Source organism: Phoxinus phoxinus (genome assembly GCF_949152265.1).
Source record: "Phoxinus phoxinus genome assembly, chromosome: 19".
NCBI classification, from domain to species: Eukaryota; Metazoa; Chordata; class Actinopteri; order Cypriniformes; family Leuciscidae; genus Phoxinus; species Phoxinus phoxinus.
This window is the reverse complement of record NC_136894.1, coordinates 20,221,622-20,245,379: the sequence shown is the minus strand read 5'-3', so window position 1 is coordinate 20,245,379 and position 23,758 is coordinate 20,221,622. Positions and strand designations below refer to the sequence as shown.

Genomic DNA, 23,758 nt, shown 5'->3' with positions numbered 1-23,758 from the left:
AGGAGATATCATTAGGAAACATGGAATTAGCTTTCACTGTTATGCCGACGATACTCAGCTGTATATTTCTTCAAAACCTAACGAAACCTACCAATTCACAAAATTAACGGAATGCATAGCTGATATAAAAAATTGGATGACTAGTAATTTCCTACTACTAAATTCTGAAAAAACAGAGATTCTAATTATTGGACAAAAAACTTCCACACGTAATAACCTAGAGTACTGTCTAACACTTGATGGCTGCTCTGTTAAGTCTTCGTCGTCGGTTAGGAACCTGGGTGTGCTCTTTGATACCAATCTTTCATTTGAAAGTCACGTGTCTAGTATCTCTAAAACCGCATTTTTCCATCTTAAAAATATATCTAAATTACGCCATATGCTCTCATTGACAAATGTGGAACAATTAGTTCATGCTTTCATGACCTCAAGGCTAGATTATTGTAATGCTCTACTGGGTGGTTGCCCTGCACGCTTAACAAACAAACTACAGCTAGTTCAAAACGCAGCAGCTCGAGTTCTTACCAGAACCAGCAAGTATGACAATATTAGCACCGTTCTGTCAACACTGCATTGGCTGCCTATTAAACATCGTATACATTTTAAAATATTGCTGATTACTTACAAAGCACTAAATGGTTTAGCTCCGCAGTACTTGAGCGAGCTCTTAACGCATTATAGTCCTTCACGTCTATTGCGATCTCAAAATTCCGGCCAGTTAATAATACCTAGAATATCAAAATCGACTGCTAGCGGTAGATCCTTTTCCTACTTAGCACCAAAACTTTGGAACAGTCTTCCTACCATTGTCCGGGAAGCAGACACACTCTGTCAGTTCAAAGCTAGATTAAAGACACATCTCTTTGACCTAGCATTCACATAATGCATTATAGACTTCTATAACTCAATGTTAGGCTGCATAGATTAGGTCAGCCGGAACTGGGAACACTTCCCTTAAATCCTGATGTACTCGTTACATCATAAGAAGAATGGCATCTACGCTAATTTTAGTGTCTTTGTTTATCCCGAGGTTTTCCCGCAGCCTGCCGGATCCAGGCCGTATCCAGATCCGACGAAGGTCCTTCGCCTGGACCCGATGACAACGCAGTGCTGAAGTGCCAACTAGCCTCTCCCTATGGAGGATCCCTTTATCATTCTACAGATAAAGCATTGTGCAAATTTCGCGTATCTCCCCTGTGGTGATAAAATACAATTCTGTATCAAATTTATAGGCAGGACAAGTAGTTTGTATAGGCTTGGTTTGTAGAGAATTACAAACATGCGCACATATTCAAACACACATAACTATAGAATGAATTCTTGATGCGCACGTGAGCGCCATCAGTGTTTATCACAGGTTCACGTTTAAAGTCTGTGTAGAGAGAACGGTGTCGTCTTAGCGGCCCCTAATTTAATAACAAATTATCCTTTCGACGGAAGTGAATCAATCAAAACTAACTTTAGCTGGAAAATAACATTATTCAAGAACCGCTATAAAGCCAAAACAATCTGTTACCTTAAATTATACGTTTATCTCTGTAAAGCAGCTTTGAAACAATCTACATTGTTAAAAGCGCTATATAAATGAAGATGACTTGACTTGACTATGGCGATGAACACTGCTAAAAGCCTTCTTTCTAAAAGTGCTAAAAGGCACTTTCATGGTGCCTAAAACCCAGGGTTAGCGCAAACTAAACTGAAACATAGCTGGCTGGCCACCTAAACCGGCTTCATGGTATAGGGCCCAGGATTCTCTGATTCTTTGTTTTGAGGTAATGAGGGCGTTTACATTTTCGCGTTCCTCCACATGGATCATTTGCCTGTCAATGCTTGTGCGCGTGGTCACATGAGAGTTAATTAGGACCCGTTTGAGAAATTATACATGTCGTTGCTTTCATACGGATTAATTAAAGAGAGAATATTTGTTTTTAATATAATTTACATAATTTAAAAATAGAGTCTCCAAGCATTGTTAAGACATACGTTTCAAGTCTGTGTGACAAACATTCGCTGAGTTACAGGTCATTTTCTGTCGCGTTTCAGAATTAACTTCTCATTGAGAGAGACGGCAGAACGCGCATCATGTTTATTTTCTTTATTTTACGAAAAACACAACATTTTGTTTTTATTATGAGTGGACACAAATAAAAGAAGACCTCATGTAAGATCAAAATCAACAGTATGTTTAGTCTCTTTTGCACTGATAAGAAAAAAAGTGAGCCAACCCCAGGGGATTAATATGTCACCACTCTTCACAGACCTACTGTCAAAAACGGTAGTAGGTGTGAAAAAAAAAGCTAATTGGCTAGAGAGACGCCGCCTTAATCAGTAGTATTAACCCTCTGGGGTCGGCAAACGCGCGGGCGCGTTTTGCTCGTTTTTTTTTTACATAGCAGCAAAATAGACCTAAAATACTCCGTCAGTTTTGGTCATACAGCCTTAAGAAATATGAAAAAATAAGCTGTTAAATGTCAACTTTTTTATGTGTCCACTTACAATCGAAATAAAACATTGTGCTTTTGTAAAATAAAGAAAGTAAACAGGGAGTGCTTTATGCCTCTCCGTCTCCGTAAACTTTTTTTCTGAAGCACGTCTCTAAACTCAAACAAAACTCAGCGAATACTATTCACTCAGACATGAGATATATATATCTCTATAATCATTTAAGTGTATAGTTTTAAATTATCTAATTCAAAACTAAAAGAAATATTATCTGTTTATGTAATCTATATGTAAAGAGCGAGAGATCAGCCGTTCTCATTATCGTTCTGGCAAGCTCATTACTCTGCTAATGTGACACGCCCATCGAGAGTGCGCGCTATTCAGACGCAGATGACCTGAAGCAACACATGCAAACCAGTCAACGCCCACAACAGCTGGAAAACACACTCGCTGTGAGGAACAGTGTTGGGTATAGTTACTTTGGAAAGTAGTTAATTAGGTTACAACGTTACCATCAATTAAAAGTAATCAGTTACGTTACAGCGTTATCTATTCATAAAAGTAACACGTTAGAGTACTCATGCGTTACCAAAATTTAAAAGCCGTTTGCAGCGCCTCACACATGCTGCAGCTTAATTGACAGACACGGCCCCCTTTAAATGCACCTAGAAGTCGTGACTCCTGGCAATGAATAACGTCAGTCATCCGACTAACTTAACACTGCAGGATAACAATAACAGGAAAGACAGTCATCAATAGGCTATTCCACATAGCGTTTTATTTATTTATTATCACAGAACATATTAATCAAAATTCACACCTTCCCAGCCCGGGTAGTAGAGATGCGCGGATGGGCTATTATTTCAATAAAAAAAATCAATAATTATAATGCCGATATCATTTCAGTATAGAAATGCAGACATCCCAAGTCTCCCGCATATTGATAGCGGCGAATTAGTTAAAATCTTCCGGAATCAAGAGCGAGCGCGCCAGCGAGACCGCGTAGCGCGTGCACAGCAGAAAGGGAGAGAGAGCAAGAGACCGCGCGCGTGTGCCTTAATGAAGCACATGTAATATGATTCATTCCATATTTTATTTTTTTGGATAGTCAGATAACAATATTTAACAATGTATACATATATTTTTCATTTGATTGGTTCAACCGCCCGCCACCCGCCCGAATTTAATTAAAATATAATTTTTTGTCACGTCATCCGCACGATCCGCGCATCTCTACCGGGTAGCCTAGGCTATATGAGCACCATACAAGATAACTCCTGATTTTTTCTTTAACTCTAATGCAGTTCGAGTTTTTCTTTAACCCTTTAGAACCGAATGTGTCGTCGCCGACACAGACCAGCAAGCTGTATTCATTGTTGTACCGTAACTCTTCAACCGTTTGCACTATCAAAACCATTCAAAATGCGCAGCAACACTGTCTTGATCCTTAAGGAAATGTTTTTATTCGGGATTTTCCTTTCCTTAAAATAACGGATTACTTTTTTTAAAAAATAACAAAGTTACTGATTACTTAAGCTCAAAACTAACGCGTTAAGTTACACATTTCACGAAAAAGGTAATTAGAGTACTCTAACGCGATACTTTATAACGCGTTACCCACAACACTGGTGAGGAATAATAATATCGTGATAATCCTGGAAATTTTACCTCAAACGTGCTGGAGTAGCCTAACAACGGATCCAGCTGCAGATGATCAGTAAGTGCTTTGTTCTAATCGCGATATGAAATGGTGTCTGTAAACCGCAAAAGACTGTTTAAATTTGAATCGCGTTTCTGTGTTTGAATGAATGAACGGCACATGCTGTTGTTTACTACAGCTCACGCGTGTCTGTGTGAATGAATTTAGCTTTTAGCAAACTATCTATCTATCTATCTATCTATCTATCTATCTATCTATCAATCTATATCGACTGAATACGTTGAAATAAAATGTCTTTGTATAAGCAACATATTAAACTGCAAATTAACATTTATGCCCTAATATATACTATTATAAAAGACGATATGTTACAGATGAAATATGAAAGACAACATTTCGTTTTGGATAGATTTTAAAGTTTTATACTGCCACATCAAAACCTAATTTACAAGGTGCAAACAAAATCTTAAAAGGTCAATATAAGCCTTCTCTTTAAATTATTTTTGTGTTTTATTAGTGACAAATTTGGGGAGTGGATAGCCTACATATTGCAAAACTTTCTGAAAATACGAATGAGAATTAACTTCACAATTACTAGAAATGTTTACCTTGGATATTATACAATTTGCAAGCATACAAAGTTTGTGGAAAAATGCACTTTTTTTCAAGATGTTTCCAACTCTGAACCAATTCTGTAGTAATATATATATATATATATATATATGTGTGTGTGTGTATGTATATGTATATATATATTTATATATATATATGTATATATGTGTGTGTGTGTTGTCTTTGCATTCTTTCTTGTGGCTCAATGACACCTGAATGAAATGCTCATTAGTATGCAGCATTAGCAGGTCTTTGTCTTCTCTCAGGTGTGAATTAGGACATTATTCATGACCTTGTTGGATCATTCACGCCCACCTGCATATTGCCTTTCCAAACAAAAAGTGTCTTACAAAATTTAAATCAATCTATTGTTTAACGATTAGCCCGGATGATTTTCAGATCATTTTGAAGTAAAAACTCTAGCCGACAAAATCCATTAGTCAAAAGTATTGTGGGAATATGTGAAGTTAGTCGTTTGTGGTCTTATATCAGAAAATTTAAGTTTGAGTTTTTTGAATAACCACGCATAAATAATATTCTCTCAAAAATGCAAACATGTACATACATGTTGCTCACATATTATGATAGCCATGTTCGTGCTAAATAGAGTGTAATTACACCTTTGCCATTAATATGTTTATAAGCAACTGAAAAAAATACAAATATCAGGGCATGTCAAAACATCTCAAGGACCCCAAAAACACCTTAGACCCCAGAGGGTTAACGCAATACAGAGATAATAAATGATAGAAGAGTTTGTATCTGTGTGTTTTTGCCTTTCTTTAAGGCATGCATGGGTTTGTAAATACCAGTATTTTAGCACATGATCCAACAATGTGGCTATAGGTGGACCCTCGGCTGTCGCATGTTCGTACAAGAGACCCCAAGACCCATCCTCACCAACAACAAACTGAACATACAAAACAGAGAAAGAATCAGAGAGAAAAAAACCCAAATATATTAACAATGAAAATCAAATCAATTAAAGTACTTAAATGTAATTTAATATTGATTTTGTTGTAGTTAATGCATTAATGAATTCAGTTCCAAGAAAACACTGTGGGGAGAAAAAGTATTTGATACACTGGCGATTTTGCAGGTTTTAAAAACACTTACAAAGCATGTAGAAGTCTTTAATTTTTATCATAGTATTCTTCAACTGAGAGTGACGGAATCTAAAACAAAAATCCAGAAAATCACATTGTATGATTTTTAAGTAATTCATTTGCATTTTATTGCATGACATAAGTATTTGATACATCAGAAAAGCATAATATTTGGTACAGAAACCTTTGTTTGCAATTACAGAGATCATACGTTTCCTGTAGTTCTTGACCAGGTTTGCACACACTGCAGCAGCAATTTTGGCCCACTCCTCCATATCTTTCAGTTTTCGGGGCTGTTGCTGGGCAATACGGACTTTCAGCTTCCTCCAAAGATTTTCTTAGTTGCCCTGGCTGTGTGTTTCGGGTCGTTGTCATGCTGGAAGACCCAGCCACGACCCATCTTCAAAGCTCTTACTGAGGGAAGGAGGTTGTTGGCCAAGATCTCACGATACATGGCCCCATCCATCCTCCCCTCAATACGGTGCAGTCGTCCTGTCCCCTTTGCAGAAAAGCATCCCAAATGAATGATGTTTCCACCTCCATGCTTCACGGTTGGGATGGTGTTCTTGTGGTTGTACTCATCCTTCTTCTTCCTCCAAACACGGCGAGTGGAGTTTAGACCAAAAAGCTCTATTTTTGTCTCATCAGACCACATGACCTTCTACCATTCCTCCTCTGGATCATCCAGATGGTAATTGGCAAACTTCAGACGGGCCTGGACATGCGCTGGCTTGAGCAGGGGGACCTTGCGTGCGCTGCAGGATTTTAATCCATGGCGGCGTAGTGTGTTACTAATGTTTTTTTTTGAGACTGTGGTCCCAGCTCTCTTCAGGTCATTGACCAGGTCCTGCTGTGTAGTTCTGGGCTGATCCCTCACCTTCCTCATGATCATTGATGCCCCACGAGGTGAGATCTTGCATGGTGCCCCAGACCGAGGGAGATTGACCGCCATCTTGAACTTCTTCCATTTTCTAATAATTGCGCCAACAGTTGTTTGCCTTCTCACAAAGCTGCTTGCCTATTGTCCTGTAGCCCATCCCAGCCTTGTGCAGGTCTACAATTTTATCCCTGATGTCCTTACACAGCTCTATGGTCTTGGCCATTGTGGAGAGGTTGGAGTCTGTTTGATTGAGTGTGTGGACAGGTGTCTTTTATACAGGTAACGAGTTCAAACAGGTGCAGTTAATACAGGTAATGAGTGGAGAACAAGGGCAGCGTTTACACTTGGCATTAACATGCGATCACCGTGATCCGATCAAGCAGATCGGATCATTAGCCAATCAGGACACCGTGCGTTTACATGTGTTCATATTAAGTAGCCTCTGTATCTGGATAACTGATCGGATTTCTGTTTTTTACTTAATATTTAAATCAGGTCTGTAGCACGACACCAATAAGAGTAGCCTAAAGATTATAAAACTTAAGCAATGTCCCAATTGCTTTCACGCACTCACTTTACTTTCCTGTGCAATCTCCATCTTTAAATCAAATTACGTTTTTTAAATGAAGGAATATTTCCAGAGTTGATAAAAAATAACCATATAAGTCACATCATCGATCATCAGGGTTTAAGGTTATAGCATGCAATGACTATATTAACAGAAATGGGAGATTAATAAACATGCTGAAACAATATAAAACATTCAACATTTAAAACATAAAAAAATTAAAAGTGTATTCCTATTATTCCTCTGGCAAAGCAGCGCACGCTCTTCATTAAGATCTCATTACTCACAGCTGTGATTGAACAGGCGATCGCCTCGTTCAGATAATGTTGCACAATTAAAATGAAAAATGACACACACAGTATCATGTAAGTCTAAATAAACTGTTTTAAATATTGACGTGTATTGTAAGGTTCAAATAAATGTAATTTATTGTCTAAACTGCGTCTGGCCATTATTTTCTGACAGCCGCGTGGGGAAACTGGGCGGGGATTTAAATTACGTCCACCTGTGAATGCAGACACGATGGCTGGATTGCGTTTACATTACACTGAGATCCGATCACAATGCGTCCTCGACTACCTCCGAAACTGGACACGCTGATCGGATAGCATTCCGATCAGAAGCGCGTTTATACTTGTCTTTTCAATGTGTATGTGGACAACATCCAGATACAGGTCGCATGTTAATGCCAAGTGTAAACGCAGCCAAGGAGGGCTTCTTAAAGAAAAATTAACAGGTCTGTGAGAGCCGGAATTCTTACTGGTTGGTAGGTGATTAAATACAATGTCATGCAATAAAATGCAAATTAATTATTTAAAAATCATACAAAGTGATTTTCTGTATTTTTGTTTTAAATTCCGTCTCTCACAGTTGAAGTGTACCTATGATAAAAATTACAGACCTCTACATGCTTTGCAAGTAGGAAAACCTGCAAAATCGGCAGTGTATCAAAAACTTGTTCTCCCCACTGAAAGCCCATGTCTTTATTACTTTCGGTAATTTGTGTGGATGACACTCGCAGCACTGCAAAATCACTTTTTATTTAACAATATATTAATAATAATAATAATACAATATATTTAATATTATTCAATAAAAACACAACTTTATGGATCTTACAAGTGTAAAGATGCAGTCCTCCACTAGCCTTCAACATTAACATTTCGGTCCCACTTTATATTAAGTGGCCGTAATACCTGTGAACTAACATGGTAACTACATGTGTACATAGTATGTAACTACAGTGTAAGTACACATTGGTACATAGTATCTACAACTGTATTATTAGTGTAACTACACGTATGTAACAACCCACGTAATTGTATGTGTAAGTACAAATGTGTAACAGGACATTGGTAACAACACTTTTTTCGGTGTAACAGGAATTATGTAACTACATTTTGTAACAACATGTAGCCTATTTGTTGTTCCACTTCCACATGCAGTCTTAGATACTGCAGTTACCAGTTGATGTACACAACAATTACCTTAACAATTACACTTTATATTAAGTGGACAGTTCCTGAGGAGTTACCATGTAACACTGGTATCACAAGGTGAAACTTTAGTTGTAATTCAACATTAGTCCTGCCAGTCATAAATACATGTATTCCAACTGGTAACTGCAGTATCTAAAACTGCATGTGGAAGTGGAACAACAAATAAGCTACATATTGTTGTTACAAAATGTAGTTACATAATTACTGTTACACATGTGTACTTACTGAAGTGAAAAAATGTTGTTACCAATGTCCTGTTACACATTTGTACTTACACATACCATTCTGAGGGTTGTTACATATGTGTAGTTACGCAAATGTTACAGCTGTAGATACTATGTACTAATGTGTACTTACACTGTAGTTACATACTATGTACACATGTAGTTACCATGTAAGTTCACAGGTATAAGGGCCACTTAATATAAAGTGGGACCAACATTTCTATGATGAATAACATTGAAAAGTCTTTCCCTTGTTGATTTTCTAATATTTTTTTTTCATTGTTAATTCTCCATTTACTCATAAACGTGACCTCTATTATAGCAACTTTTGTGTATGTGTGTATAAGGGATACAACTGAGCTGCTGCTCTGAGTCCTCTAATTAATTAAAAACAAAAAATACATAACGGAATTATCCAGTCATCATGTCAAGATAAGAAAGGATTTAGAGCGGCAGCTCAAGTTAACAATCAATTGTAAACATCAACTTTTTGAGCAATGTTGCTGGGCAATGTTGCTGTCAACGGGCAACCAGGTGAGACATAGGGCCCACGACCGATCTAAAGTATCCAGATAGAAATTTGTTCCCCATTCTCAATGGGAAAGTGCCCAAGCAACATCGCTCTGCAACATTGCCCGGCAACATTGCCCCGTGTATCATCACTTTGACAGTCCTAGTTTAAATGACAGAACATTAAGAATAGGCCTCTGACATATAGGTCACCTGTAGTGTCTTGTCAAACCAGCGATTGCCACTGTTTGAATAAGTCCCACCGCCATGCAAAATCTGTGCAGCCATTCGACTAGAATACCTGCCAATCAATGAACATTCTTGGCATCAAATCAAACCATCACCGATAAAGATGTAAACAACATTGTTAAAATCATTTAAAAGAAAATACACTGCTTATCTCCAGTAACTGTTCAATCACAATTAATGAAAACACAATTCTTACTTCTCATCAGAAATCCTCATAACTGGAGAGTCCAAACACAACGTAAAGATCGATTTCTCAATCAGCCTCACAGATTCTTTATTGATTTTATCTAAAGAGGGGGAAAAACGTAAAAAAACAAAAAAAAGCTTTAAATCGAGCATGAAACTCTCAACAGTGGAACTATGCAGCTATATGGTAAAGAGTAGGGATGGGCATGATTAATCGATGATCGATTATTGATCATTAAGAATTTTGTCGATCACGTTAATTTGTTATCGATTAAACTAATGCAGGTTCGTTGCGTAGTGTGATTCTTGAAGCAATGAAATGAATTTCACTGTGTGGCAGCAATTAAACATTTTACCACCGTTTCCGTTTTTATTTCAAAAGAAGAATCAGAAAGAGGGCATGGCCCGAGCTGGCCAAGTTAGCGCGGAGGTAACTGCATCCCGGCAACATCAGTCCCCTCAGAGCGGGTGTTTTCGGTGGCTGGACTGAAAGTCACAGGTTGCGGTCACGTCTGACCCCAGATCATGTCAACATGCTTATCTTTCTCAACAAAAATCAGTAGACTGGTGCTAAAGTTGTAAGTGTTAGGCTACTAGCTATTAACAGACTAGCTCGCGTCACATGGAAAGGTAGTCACATGACATGTAACAACGCTTACAATTAAACTTTTTTTAAATATTTGGTTGGGATGAGTCACTGAGTATTTAATTATAGAATATCGAATAGGTTGTGCGATTATTCTCTAAAAAAATCTCCATGTTTTCGGTGCTGGTGCAGTGGTGATCAAAGTCGCCGGCGCCTCAGTGTCGTGTAACATAAGGGTGGCGCTGCCGATAAAGCACCTAAAAGTTGTCACAAAGAACTGGCAAAAGTAGGCTAATAATTATGAATATGTAAAATATAGCAAGGGGACATGTTTTCAGTCAGTGTCGGCTGCAAAGATGAAGTTGACGATGCTGACTCGCGATCTTCGTTAGTGAACGCGCCGGAGAGAAATGCACATTTCATGGGGATTAGGCCTACATAGTTTTCTTTCGTTTTGAATTGTTCTGTTTAAAAGTAGAGATTTCAAGCGTTCTATAGATAATACATATATTTCTCAGGTCTGTAAGGCAAGTAGGCTATGCTGAGTTTCGGTTCATTTATAAGACGAGCTGCAGTTCAGTCGCCGGCGCCTCCGTGTCGTGATTATCTATTGTCTGCTATATTTACTTATTATTTATTAAATCCAGGTAATCGGTTGATGAAACATTGATTAAAATGAAGATACAACTAATACAAAACGAAATTCACTTTAAAGAAAGGCTTTGTGCTTTCTGTTTGAGGTCTCTGTGAAAGTTTTAAAGCAGTCTTTTAGTGCCGCTTTTAGGAAACGGTCACGTACGTAACATTGTTTTTTCCTCATAAATGCAAACACGAAAAATTAAATAAAATTAATATTTTATGTTCTGTGGAGAGCCAACCCTACTTCATCCGGTGGGTAGTTCACAGTATATACACATTTCACAGAATTACTAAAAAATATTTTGCCACCTAAAAATTTTAGATTTTTTGTGTCACGTCCGTAACGCATGTGTATTTCCATTATATTAAATATAAAATACATGTGTAGACTTTTTTCTAATGTCTGGACTCCTTTATTAAGGCAGTATGATATACAGAAGTTTCAATATATTAAATGCATTATCTGCGAATTTATATTTCAAGTTTTGACTGCAAATGTCACGTCCATAACACTGGAATTGCCCAATTTTAAATAGTTTGTGGTGTAGGTCTACATATAATGTTAACTTGAAATAATACTAATAGTAATTTGAAGATGTGGTAGCATTGGACCTGGACGGGAAGGATAACTCTGGGAGTTGGAAGGGGTGTGTCGCGATTCTGCCTTCCCACACAGGTTTGTGGATCTGAGTGTCGCGATTTCGCATATATTGCATATCGTTACAGCCCTATTCAACATGATTCTTTTATTATTATTTATTATTTTGGAACAAACGAGGGTCTCCGTTTAAGAACGCTGGCTCACAGCTGCAGGTTCTGCTGCTTTAGAGCACCGCATACCTTCAAGTTTAGCCAAACCGAACATCCAGTTTAACTGCCACAAGTTGATCTTGTAATAAAGATCTAATAGAGGAAAAACACACTGTATTTTTGATTTCATTGCATTTTTAATTTTAATTTATAAAATTAATTTTAATATACAAATATGAATGATTAATCGATAGTCGATCGTTAATTCTAAGAAAATTTTATTGAAAGCCCATCCCTAGTAAAGAGTGAAATTGAATCTGCCTGTAAGCCACATGGGCCATATGTGCGGAGGCAAAGACTGACCTCACACTGTACATAACACTTTTGTGCATCACTCTTGCTAATGGATCATTAAGAACACTACTTTCATTTTTTACACTACATTTAAGCAGTATACAACCACAACCTTTTGTTGTGTTCTCAACATTTTTCTAATAATGTTTTCTGAACCTTGCAGTTAAATGCAAGTTAGAGAAAAAATCTATTGTTGTGTTAAATAGTAGTTTAGGTGCAGGACATGTATACCTCCGAGCAAGCGAGTGTAAGCCTGACCCCATGTGTGACGATGCTCGCTGGTCAAAATTCCCATTGGTTCCTTGTCGGTTTTCCACGACTGAGAGCGGATCCTCAACAGCTGAGCATGGATCTGACTTTCTGTCAATGGTGTTCCATCACTGTTGTAAACATCCAACTGGAAAAACTACACACACACACACACGTTTGTAAACACTAAGATTTGCATGTTTGTTTGCTTAAAAACAAACAAACAAAAAAACAGTATACTTTTAAATTACAACGTGATTTATTACATGAAAACAATTTTTAATAATATTCTTATAATCCTGTGACCAATAATTCACCAGGCTCATGAGACAAACACATTAACTCATTCATGTCTACTATAAACGAAGTATACTTTGGGCTTTAGACTAATCCCTAATGTTTAGGCCTGGACCTAATTCATTATGACATTTTAGATGCTGATTCAAATAGTGGCCACAAGAATCCATTCATAATATGTTTGGAATCCTTAAAGGGCTAGTTCACCCAAAAATGAAAATTATGTCAGTAATTACTCACCCTCATGTTGTTCCAACCCCGTAAGACTTTCGTTCATCTTCGGAACACAAATTAAGATTTTTTTTTTTTAAATCTGAGAGCTGTCGCACTCCTCCATAGGCTTCTATTGTAATTTAAACTTGCTGGCCCAGAAAGTTAATAAAGACATTGTTTAAAATAGTCCAAGTGAGTGTAGTGCGCCGTGTAGTTCCAAGTAGTGAAACAGTGCAGCGCTTCTGGGTTGTACGCCAGAACGTAGGCTCACTATTGGCCAGCATCACACACATGACCAACGTCGGCCAATAGTGAGCCTACGTTCTGACGTACAACCCAGAAGCGCACACACAGAAGAAAATTAATAGTTGAATAAAGTCGTTATTTTTTTTATTTTTTTTGCGTACAAAAAGTATTCTCGTCGCTTGATAAACTTATGGTTGAGCCACTGTAGTCACTTGGACTATTTTAAATATTGTCTTTACTAACTTTCTGGGCCGGCAAGTTTCAATTACAATAGAAGCATATGGAGGAGTGAGACAGCTCTCAGATTTAATCAAAAATATCTTGATTTATGTTCCGAAGATGAGCGAAAGTCGGGGTTGGAACAACATGAGGGTGAGTAATTACTGACCGCTTGCTCCATTTCTGTAAATCCGTTTTTATGAATGAATGACTCTCTACCCCTTGCTCTAGTCTTCGTCAACAGCCGCTTGCACCACCTGCTGGTGAGGTCGACTAACAGCTATGGAGATTATTAATCGATAATCTACTGCTATTGCTGCAGTTCCAGGATGTCAAATGTTGAATTTACTGTTGAATTTGAACCACTGAATTTGTGGAAGCAAATTTGTAAGGCGAAATAAAATGGACCGACAATTTGCTGTCGAATATTATAGGTTTTAATTTTAAACAGAATTAATATTTTGGAAGTTAAATCTGAGAGGTGAATATGGATTATTGATTTTTTTTTATTAATGAAAATGTGTGAAATGTTTTGAATTGAAATATTCACAGCTTAAATATACAACCATGTTGAATTTCAGCCCATAAAAATGCAAGCCCTAAAAATACAATGCATTAAAATGCAAGCACGGTTAATGCAATGCATATTTTTTCAAAATTCAACCAGCTTTTTTGTTTAAAAACATTTGCCATTATTTTACTTCCATACCATTAGTTAATTCATTAGTTAACATAAACTGACAATGAAAAGTACTTCTAAATCATTCATCAATCTTAGTTAATTTTAACATTTAATAACACATTATTAAAATCAAAAGGTTTAACTGTATTATTTAATAGACCATAGCTTACTGTAAAGTGTTACCTATTGTCTAATTTTAATTTCACTTTAATCAGTTTGAAACATTTGTTTACTTTATAACATTTTTGTGTATTGCTTTATTGTATTTATATGCTTTATTGTATGTAAAAAAAAATTAAGTATTTTTGTGTATTGCTTTATTGTATTTATATGCTTTATTGTATGTAAAAAGAAAATTAAGTATTAAGTAAAAGTATTAAACCAGTTTATTAAACCAACACTTTTTTTTTGTAACTTATTTCAACATTGTGATAATACCGTGTATCATGATAAAAGCTTCAGCAATTATCGAATTTTGCCATGTCTGAAGAGGAAAATGAAATCTTTGTTGTAGCATCCTGTCAACGTTTTGCTACTTCCCATTAATGTGCTGGTAAATGCATTGAATAAATGCCATGGTCTCTACGAATTGAAGCATCAGCTTCAACATTACCCGGCGACACATTGCTAGTTGGTTAAGCCTGATGCCTGATGCTCAGAGTTCAAATGATTTCAACACCTTGTTAGGTGGCATTACAATGTAACCTGCACTGACTGACAGCCTGTCTCGAATGTGCAGATACAAGCAGTGTGGATACTAGTAAAATATCAGCAGCTTTACCCCCAATTTCCACCAGATGCGTTACGGCTGCGTTACGGCTCGCGCACGGCAGCGGAGTCAATCGGTTTCCATTAAAGTCAATGTGTGTATTTCCACTGAATGCAGAACAGCTGCGTTCCGACTCCGGCGATCCGCAGCCCTCCGGAGCTGAAACGCAGAGCTTCTATTTTTGCCGGATGCCGGAGAGCTCCGCAGCACTACAGGGCAGAGTGCGCAGGACAGGAAGTCGAGCAAAAAACAGAACAAACCAAAACAAAATAAAATATCCGTTTAATTTTCAAAATAAAATACACCGTGATCATGGCGGATCATATTTGGCGGAAAATATGATGATCATTGCGGAAAACTGTTCCTGGTTTGGTGGTTCTGTTTATTGAAACTACATATCGCGCGATCACACGTGAATTAGCGAGATCTCGTTGGTCCCCAGCCGCAGCCGTTCTGCAACAAATCCGGACCTGGTGGGTATTGACGGACGACGGAACACGGAGCTGTCACGCAGCTGAGGCGTTCCGCAGCCGTTACGCATCTGGTGGAAATTGGGGGTTAGAAAGCCTCTCATCCAGTTATATTGGAGGATCGAAACTGACATAGCGAAACAAGCTTATTTTATGTTATTTTTAGATTTATGCTGTTATGTGGACCTTTATTTTGACATTCTATTCTGTTTTCTTTAGTTCATGTTTCCCCACTGTTTAGTTTTGGTTTCATTGGTTACTGATTATTTCCTTGTTTGTTTCTATAGTTACGTATTAGTTTCACATTCGTCTTGTTTACTTTCCTTCATTCTACTCCTGTTTATATAGCCCTGTGTTTCAGATGTTCTTGGTCAGTTCTCGTTTATGTATTTTGTGGATTGCGTTAAAATCTAGTTTACCTGGTAGTTCCTCACCACAGTAATGTGAGCTGGGCCACGGCGTGGACGTCCGTAGTGAACCACGTGGTCATGTTTGGGTCCTGGGATTCGACAGGAGGAGAACAACTGAGGAAACAATTCCATACATAGCGGCTGTCCACGCATATACTCTACCACTAGCTTCCCACTGGATGATGGAAGAAATACAGCAAGAGAGAGCAAGAGAGGACAAGTGGATAGAAATCAGGATCAAAAGAGAAAGAAAATCCTATTGAGGTACAGACAGCAACAGATTGTTATAAAATAATAGCAAGATATTAAGCTCTGGTGTTTGGCACAGCTTGACTGAAACATGCATTAAATTATTAATGTTAATGAATAAATTAGCACAGGTTTTCAGACATAAATGTGAAAATCTGCCACTGTACAGTAATGTCCATAGATACCTGTCCACCTCAGCTTTGAAGTCCAAAACTCCTGCAATTAACTTTGATGCAAACCTGCACAAGAAACAATTCAGACATAGATTAATTAAATATGCAACCCTAATACTGTCTTTACATTTATATATTTAGCAGGCATTTTTACCGAAAGTGACTTACAAAAGAGGAACAAAAGGAATTTGGAAAAGAGCCAACAATATTTGTAATTTACAATGCCAGATTTATTATTTACAGATTTATTATTATATTAGACACCTGGATTAGGAACTGATTAGGAAGCAAGCTGGAGAAGAGGAGAAATGCAGAGAAGACAAGTTTTTTTTTTTTTTTTTTTTTTTTTGGTGTAAGTTTTGGTTTAAGAGTGTGGGATGTTTAATGTCTTAGATATATCAGATAAAACGAATTGTTAAAGAGGTCATGGACTGAGAATTCAAATTGTCCTTGATTTTTTGACAGTTAAGAGTTCGTTATACTATAAAAATACTCTGTAAGTTTCAAAACTCAAAACTTCCTTGTTATTCCAAAAACTGCTTTTATTGAAACCAAGGCCAGAAAACGTCAGGCTCTCAAAAGTGGAGACTTATGACGTCACATGGCAGCAAAAGTCTGCCTTTGCAGAAGAATATCAATGCCTACGTCTACATCACCGCATCTTTGTCACCGCAAATATGTATAATCAAGTTCAGACAGATAATCTTTCTCTCAAAATCGTTCAATAGGCCTACTGTTTATGCATCAGTAAATCAAGCCAGTGACTTAACGATCAACTTCACATCGTTTCTCCTAATAGGATGAAAATAATCGAATTTAGGCTACGTTTAAGGCTTTTTTTCATAAACAGACATTTCACCCCTCTCCGTTTTCAAAAATAACATTGTGCACACCTGTCAGTTCTCTTACGAGAGGTTCTCTCGTACTGCGTAATGTAAAATTACGCACCGGGTAAAGTCTCTTTGCTCGAGATACTGAAGCCAAAATTTATCCTTAAATTTGTATATATTGCCAACGGAGTGCAGCAGCAGGCAGACCTAGAGCGGGCTGTCTTGCGCGCTCATTGGCTGCCCTGCGGCAACTGCAGCAGCCTACCACTGAGCCTACCCTCACGCGTCAAAGCCCGCCAAAATGGGGAGTGGCTTAGCGTATAAAATGAGGCTCAGGCTGCTTAAACACTCGATTTTCATCTCTTCAGCGAAGTTCTACACAACGCTGACCTCTGAGAGAAGCCAGAATCCAGCGACCAGCCAGCTTAGGACAGCGCCTGAAGAAGCCGGCCGTCTTCGCCACCTTCAGCCGTCCGTGCCAGCTACGCTATCCGGCGACAAGTATCCTTTTAAAAAGCAAACTCTCCGTGAGCTCGCCGCCGCAACTCACGTCCTAAAAGAGCGAGGTGTTTGTTCCAAAATGCCTCGATTTTCCTGCGGTTCATGCCGAACCGCACTCAGCGACGGAGACCGCCACGTGATCTGCGCTCTCTGCCTGGGCCGTGAACACGCAGCCATCGCTCTTTCTACGGGTGGCTGCGTTCACTGCGAAGAAATGGCAATTTCGACCCTGCGGGCTCGACTTGCCTTATTCGACGCCGAAGCTGTCGCTCCGCCTCTCTCCAGTGGCCCGTGGAAGAAGAAGCGCCGTGCCCAGAGACTCCCGAAGCTCGTCGCTCGCGAACGCTCACTGGAACCTTCCCCTCAAGCTTCGCGTTCCCCTTCACCACCTTTTCCATGTTTGCATTTTTTTAATTTATAAAAACCTGTGTACGGCCCTGCGTGTCGGTATGATTAAATCAAACAACATATACTGCCAAAGAAATTGGCCCTGCTTCTCTTAAATGAGGAAAAAAAGATTAAAAAGATGTTGTACATATTTGTTAACCAATATTTTCAAACAAGTTCAATTTCATACGAAATCCGTTGCCTAGTACCTGTTAACATTAAAGGTAAAATAATAATAAATATAGCTGCAAGCAGCAATCACCGGGGCCAAGCGCAAGCAAGACGACAAGACATGCCAAAGTGGCTGGGAGTGTGAGACCCACTGCAGCAAGGAGCAATTAAAGACATTTGAAGATGAATTTTGGCAAAATGGTTGAAAAATCACATACAATAACTAAAAATATGATTATCACTTTCGACCAATAGGTGGCGCAGTTACGAAACTGATGTGATGTGGTCAGAGTGAAGTGACAATGACACATACAAAGTTTGGTGTCAATATGTCAAGGCATTGCAGATATAAAGCCTGAATAGTCATTTTGGCATCATGCCTCAACTTTGCCACTGCGGTATACGAAAACGGTTTTGTCTATCGACACGAAATCCATAACTTTTACTCGGCACAGTCTGGAGATGACACGATCCGATTTTGGTGAAAATCGGACGTTCGGTCTAGGAGGAGTTCGAAAAAGTAGGTTTTAAAAGAAAATAAAGATGGCGGACAGGAACTTTGATTGACTATGGCAAAATTGGTATCTATGTTTTCAGCATAACCCAAGGAATCTATTGAGATCAGTGTCATTACTATAGGCAAATTTATTCAAAAGTTATTAGCATTTTTGGAAATTTCATTATAACTTTTGACCAAAAGGTGGCGCTGTCTCATAAATTTTTGAGTACTTTTAGGGCGTTGTACTGATGACCCATACTGAGTTTCGTAACGATACGTTCATGCGTTCATAAAATACAGCATTTTAGCACATAATTCAAAATGGCCGACAGCCAAAATGGCCGATATGGGAAAATTGGATATCAGTCAACTCAGCACGACGCCCTGAATCTAACGAGACCACTTTTGTGATTTTTGGACAAACTGTTCAGAAGTTATAAGCAAAAACATAAATTCTTCATATCTCCGGACCAGTAGGTGGCGCTGCGCCGAAACGCAGCATGTAGCCTCAGGTCATGCTTGTGATGACATGTACCAAATTTGGTCTGAATCCGATAAAGCGTTGTGGAGATACGGCCTTACGTCTGTTTTCGCAAGCGCTACGTAAAATTTATTTGCGTGGTATTCGAGAACGGTAATTCGAATCAACTTGAATTCCATAACTTTTGGTCGTCAAGGTCTGGAGATGATCTGGTTAATTTTTCGTGAAATTCGGAGCAACGGCCTAGGAGGAGTTCGAAAAAGTAGGTTTTTCGGAAAATTCTAAATGGCGGGAAAACTATTATGACGGAAAATGACGTCATATGGTGCAGTCGAATCGTCATGAGCTCAGGAATCAGAGGAAAAAAGAATTTTGTTTCTAGCCCTTGTGGTTCAAAAGTTATTAGCATAAACATGAGTGAAACTTTGGACAGCTGGTGGCGCTAGAGGGAATGAGTTGGAGACTCCAAATTTGCTATGGTGATAGTTCAGGCTGTCCTCTATCACTGTGCCAATTTGTATAAGTTTCCCGCAAACGGTTCTATAGGCTGCCATAGACGCCCAGTCGGAAGAAAAAAAAGAAAACAAGCAAGACGACAAGACATGCCAAAGTGGCTGGAAGTGAGAGACCAACTGCAGCAAGGATCAATTGAAGACATTTATAGATGCATTTTGGCAAAATGGTTGAAAAATCACATACAATAACTAAAAATATGATTATCACATTCGACCAATAGGTGGCGCAGTTACGAAACTGGTGTGATGTGGTCAGAGTGAAGTGACAATGACACATACAAAGTTTGGTGTCAATATGTCAAGGTATTGCAGATATAAAGCCTGAATAGTCATTTTGGCATCATGCCTCAACTTTGCCACTGCGGTATACGAAAACGGTTTCGTCTATCAACACGAAATCCATAACTTTTACTCAGCACGGTCTGGAGATGACACGATCCAATTTTGGTGAAAATCGGACGTTCGGTCTAGGAGGAGTTCGAAAAAGTAGGTTTTAAAAGAAAATAAAGATGGCGGACAGGAAGTTTGACTGACTATGGCAAAATTGGTATCTATGTTTTCAGCATAACCCAAGGAATCTATTGAGATCAGTGTCATTACTATAGGCAAATTTATTCAAAAGTTATTAGCATTTGTGGAAATTTCATTATAACTTTTGACCAAAAGGTGGCGCTGTCCCATAATCTTTGTACTGATGACCCATACTGAGTTTCGTAATGATACGTTCATGCGTTCATAAAATACAGCATTTTAGCACATAATTCAAAATGGCCGACAGCCAAAATGGCCGATATGGGAAAATTGGTTATCAGTCAACTCAGTATGACGCCTTGAATCTAACGAGACCACTTTTGTGATTTTTGAACAAACCGTTCAGAAGTTATAAGCAAAAATAGCCATTTTTCATATCTCTGGACCAGTAAGTGGCGCTGCGCCGAAACACACCATGTAGCCTCAAGTCTTGCTTGTGATGACATGTACCAAATTTGGTCTGAATCCGATAAAGCATTGTGGAGATACAGCCTTACGTCTGTTTTTGCAAGCGCTACGTAAAATTTATTTGCGCGGTATTCGAGAACGGTAATTCGAATCAACTTGAATTCCATAACTTTTGGTCGTCAAGGTCTGGAGATGATCTGGTTCATTTTTCGTGAAATTCGGAGCAACGGCCTAGGAGGAGTTCGAAAAAGTAGGTTTTTCGGAAAATTCAAAATGGCGGGAAAAATATTATGACGGAAAATGACGTCATAGGGTGCAGTCGAATCGTCGTGAGCTCAGGAATCAGAGGAAAAAAGAATTTTGTTTCTAGCCCTTGTGGTTCAAAAGTTATTAGCATAAACATGAGTGAAACTTTGGACAGCTGGTGGCGCTAGAGGGAATGAGTTGGAGACTCCAAACTTGCTATGGTGATAGTTCAGGCTGTCCTCTATCACTGTGCCAATTTTTATAAGTTTCCCGCAAACGGTTCTATAGGCTGCCATAGACGCCCAGTCGGAAGAAAAAAAAGAAGAAGAATAAGAACGGGAACAGATACAATAGGTGCCCGCACCTTCAGTGCTTGGCCCCTAAAAAAGAAGAAGAATAAGAACGGGAACAGATACAATAGGTGCCCGCACCTTCAGTGCTTGGCCCCTAATTATAAAGTAAGTGAATTGTAAAGTATTTCTCTTTGTTTGAATAACTACTCAACTCTACCATACACATTAATACTGGAAAAAGAGCCCCTTTGGTGTAAAAACACATTAAGTCATTTTACGGCGCGATTTTGAATGATGACCATTCACCGTAAATAAGGGCTCCCCCTCCCTATAAAAGCCAATTTAACCACTGCATGTGTGCGCATGTGGGGGAGGGGTGCGATTTTCGAATAATACCCAGCGATCTTTGAATATTATTTTTGCTTGAAATCCCCATTCCTACCAATGAGTAGGGCTGTCACTTTACGTTCGAAAATCGATTGCACAATCGATCGGACCAACCAACCCAAGATTCGAAAATGAAAATAGGGAATCGATTTTAAAGGCCTTTTTTTTTTTTTACCAAAAAAGTTGTTTTAGGTGGACAGATCAATACAATACACAGAACATGTAGGATGTTGGAAAATAACAATGTCTTTTCTGTTAACCAAATGCTTTTTAATATTCGCTATTACTTCAATGCAAGTGAGCAAGCGCACCGTTGTTTGTTGCTTAGTGACGTGTGTGTTCAAGTAAGCCAGAAATGTGCAGATTCTGCGCAATACACTGTATTTAATATATCATGATGACTCACGAGTTGCATATTTGCGCTAAATCCACGCAGATTTGGCAACACGAACTTCCCCAGCAAAGTGAGTAAACATAGAAACACGCCAAATTGGCTCGTGATTTGACAGCGTTACCCACCAAAGTTCATTTTTACCCGCATTTGGCGGATTGGCGGGTGTTAATTTCAATCCCTGAATGTTGCACTCCTGTTTGTCATTGTGCACGAAACTTCACGCCAATAAATCATCAGAAATATTGCTGACTTGTGCGCATCTCAAACGCCCTCTTTACGCTCGTCCTAATGCCCATTTGGTTGGAAAATGGAAACGTCTTTAGACATGGAAAATCGATTTTACAATCGATTCAGTGAACACTTATGTCTCAAAAATCGAACAGGATTTTTTTCACAAAAGTGACAGCCCTACCAATGAGTTGCATCAAACTACTCCAATTTGTTCTTTTTAGGGATGTCAATTTTCACAAATTCCCATGATCAATCATCGTTTAAATTAACGATCAATTAATCGTTAGCCTTAATACTGCATACGTGTCTGCTGCAGTGCATGGCCAACAGCGTGACAGGATCTGCAAATCCTGCTCAAAATGCGATGTTCCTCACCAAATGAATGAGAATGGTTTTTAATCTAAATAAAAGGCTAGTAGGATTGTAAAATGTTTCGATGTGATTGATCATTTAATTAAATTAATTATTTAATAATCAAATATAATGACTATTAATACAACGTGTCACCAAGCGCCTCAGATGCGTGCAGAACGTGTGACTATTGTGGACGTGCTCTCCCTGGAACAACGCACTGAAGACGGCAACTAAACCCAGTGCATTCACAACTATTTAATACAACAGTGTTCTCATGTTATGTAATATGTCAGTCCCAAATTATTCATCGTTATTATTAGTTGTGCATTTCTGTTTGAGCTGCGCGCGCTGAATGAAGGCTACCGTTAAACTGGAGCACTTAGTTTTGCGCGTTATTTAACTCAAAGAAACGCATCCTATATGAGATTAATCAGATATATTAAAAATAAACATAATATTACAAATTATTTCTGCACAAAACGACGCGAATGCACAAGTGAACTTGAACTAAGTTACGTGCCATTCATTCAGAATGACTCATGTTGTGGACGCGCTCTTCCTGGAGCAACGCGACACGGCAACTAAACTCAAATAATGCACAATGTTTTATTACAATATTGTTCTCTTTATAATGTTATGTAATATGACAGTCCTCCCAATAGTCAATATTAGTCGTGCAGTGCAGTTTGAGCTGCGCACGCTGAAGCTGATCACACTTTACTACAGCGTTAATTCAAGGGATGCATCCAATATAAGATAAATCAGATATAGGCATACACAAAATAAACACAATATTACAACTTACATTTGCACAAAACAAATGGCTGCGAATGAACATATACTTATAGTCATAATGAAGGTGTAAAATGGTCCCAAACAAAAGGGCTCGCTTTGTTTCGCGGTTGAGCAGCACGCACGCGCATGAACCTGCTTAATCGATGATCGAGAAGTTGTATCGATTAAATGTATTATCGATAATTAATCGATCGTCGATTAATCGTTGACATCCCTAGTTCTTTTAGTTTAAATGTTGATTATTATTATTTTTTATTAATTTTGTTAGACTTGTGGAAAATGTTTAAGTTACATCAGACTTTTTAGGAGATTAAATGTTTATTTTGTCCTCCACAGTTTACTATTGGACAATGTTTAAATAAACCTTGTGGGCTGCATCAGACTGCTCCATTTTGTTTGTATTTATCTTTGTCTTATATTAAGTATATTAAGCATCGGAATCGGTATAGGCCGATCACCATGACAAGAAATCGGTATCGGCTGCAAAAATCCT

At 38.4% G+C, this 23,758-nt stretch overlaps 1 protein-coding gene across 1 annotated transcript in view; it reads right to left on the bottom strand.

The window, feature by feature from the left end:
• Positions 1 to 23,758, bottom strand: part of cratb (carnitine O-acetyltransferase b) — a 60,069-nt gene that overhangs the window by 34,276 nt on the left and 2,035 nt on the right. The window contains exons 4-9 of the mRNA XM_079590004.1: positions 16,255 to 16,308; positions 15,830 to 15,995; positions 12,497 to 12,671; positions 9,947 to 10,037; positions 9,715 to 9,802; positions 5,524 to 5,624 (exon numbers count right to left, since the gene is read on the bottom strand). Of these exons, the coding sequence (XP_079446130.1) occupies positions 5,524 to 5,624; positions 9,715 to 9,802; positions 9,947 to 10,037; positions 12,497 to 12,671; positions 15,830 to 15,995; positions 16,255 to 16,308 (675 nt within the window). The remainder of the gene's footprint in view (positions 1 to 5,523; positions 5,625 to 9,714; positions 9,803 to 9,946; positions 10,038 to 12,496; positions 12,672 to 15,829; positions 15,996 to 16,254; positions 16,309 to 23,758) is intronic.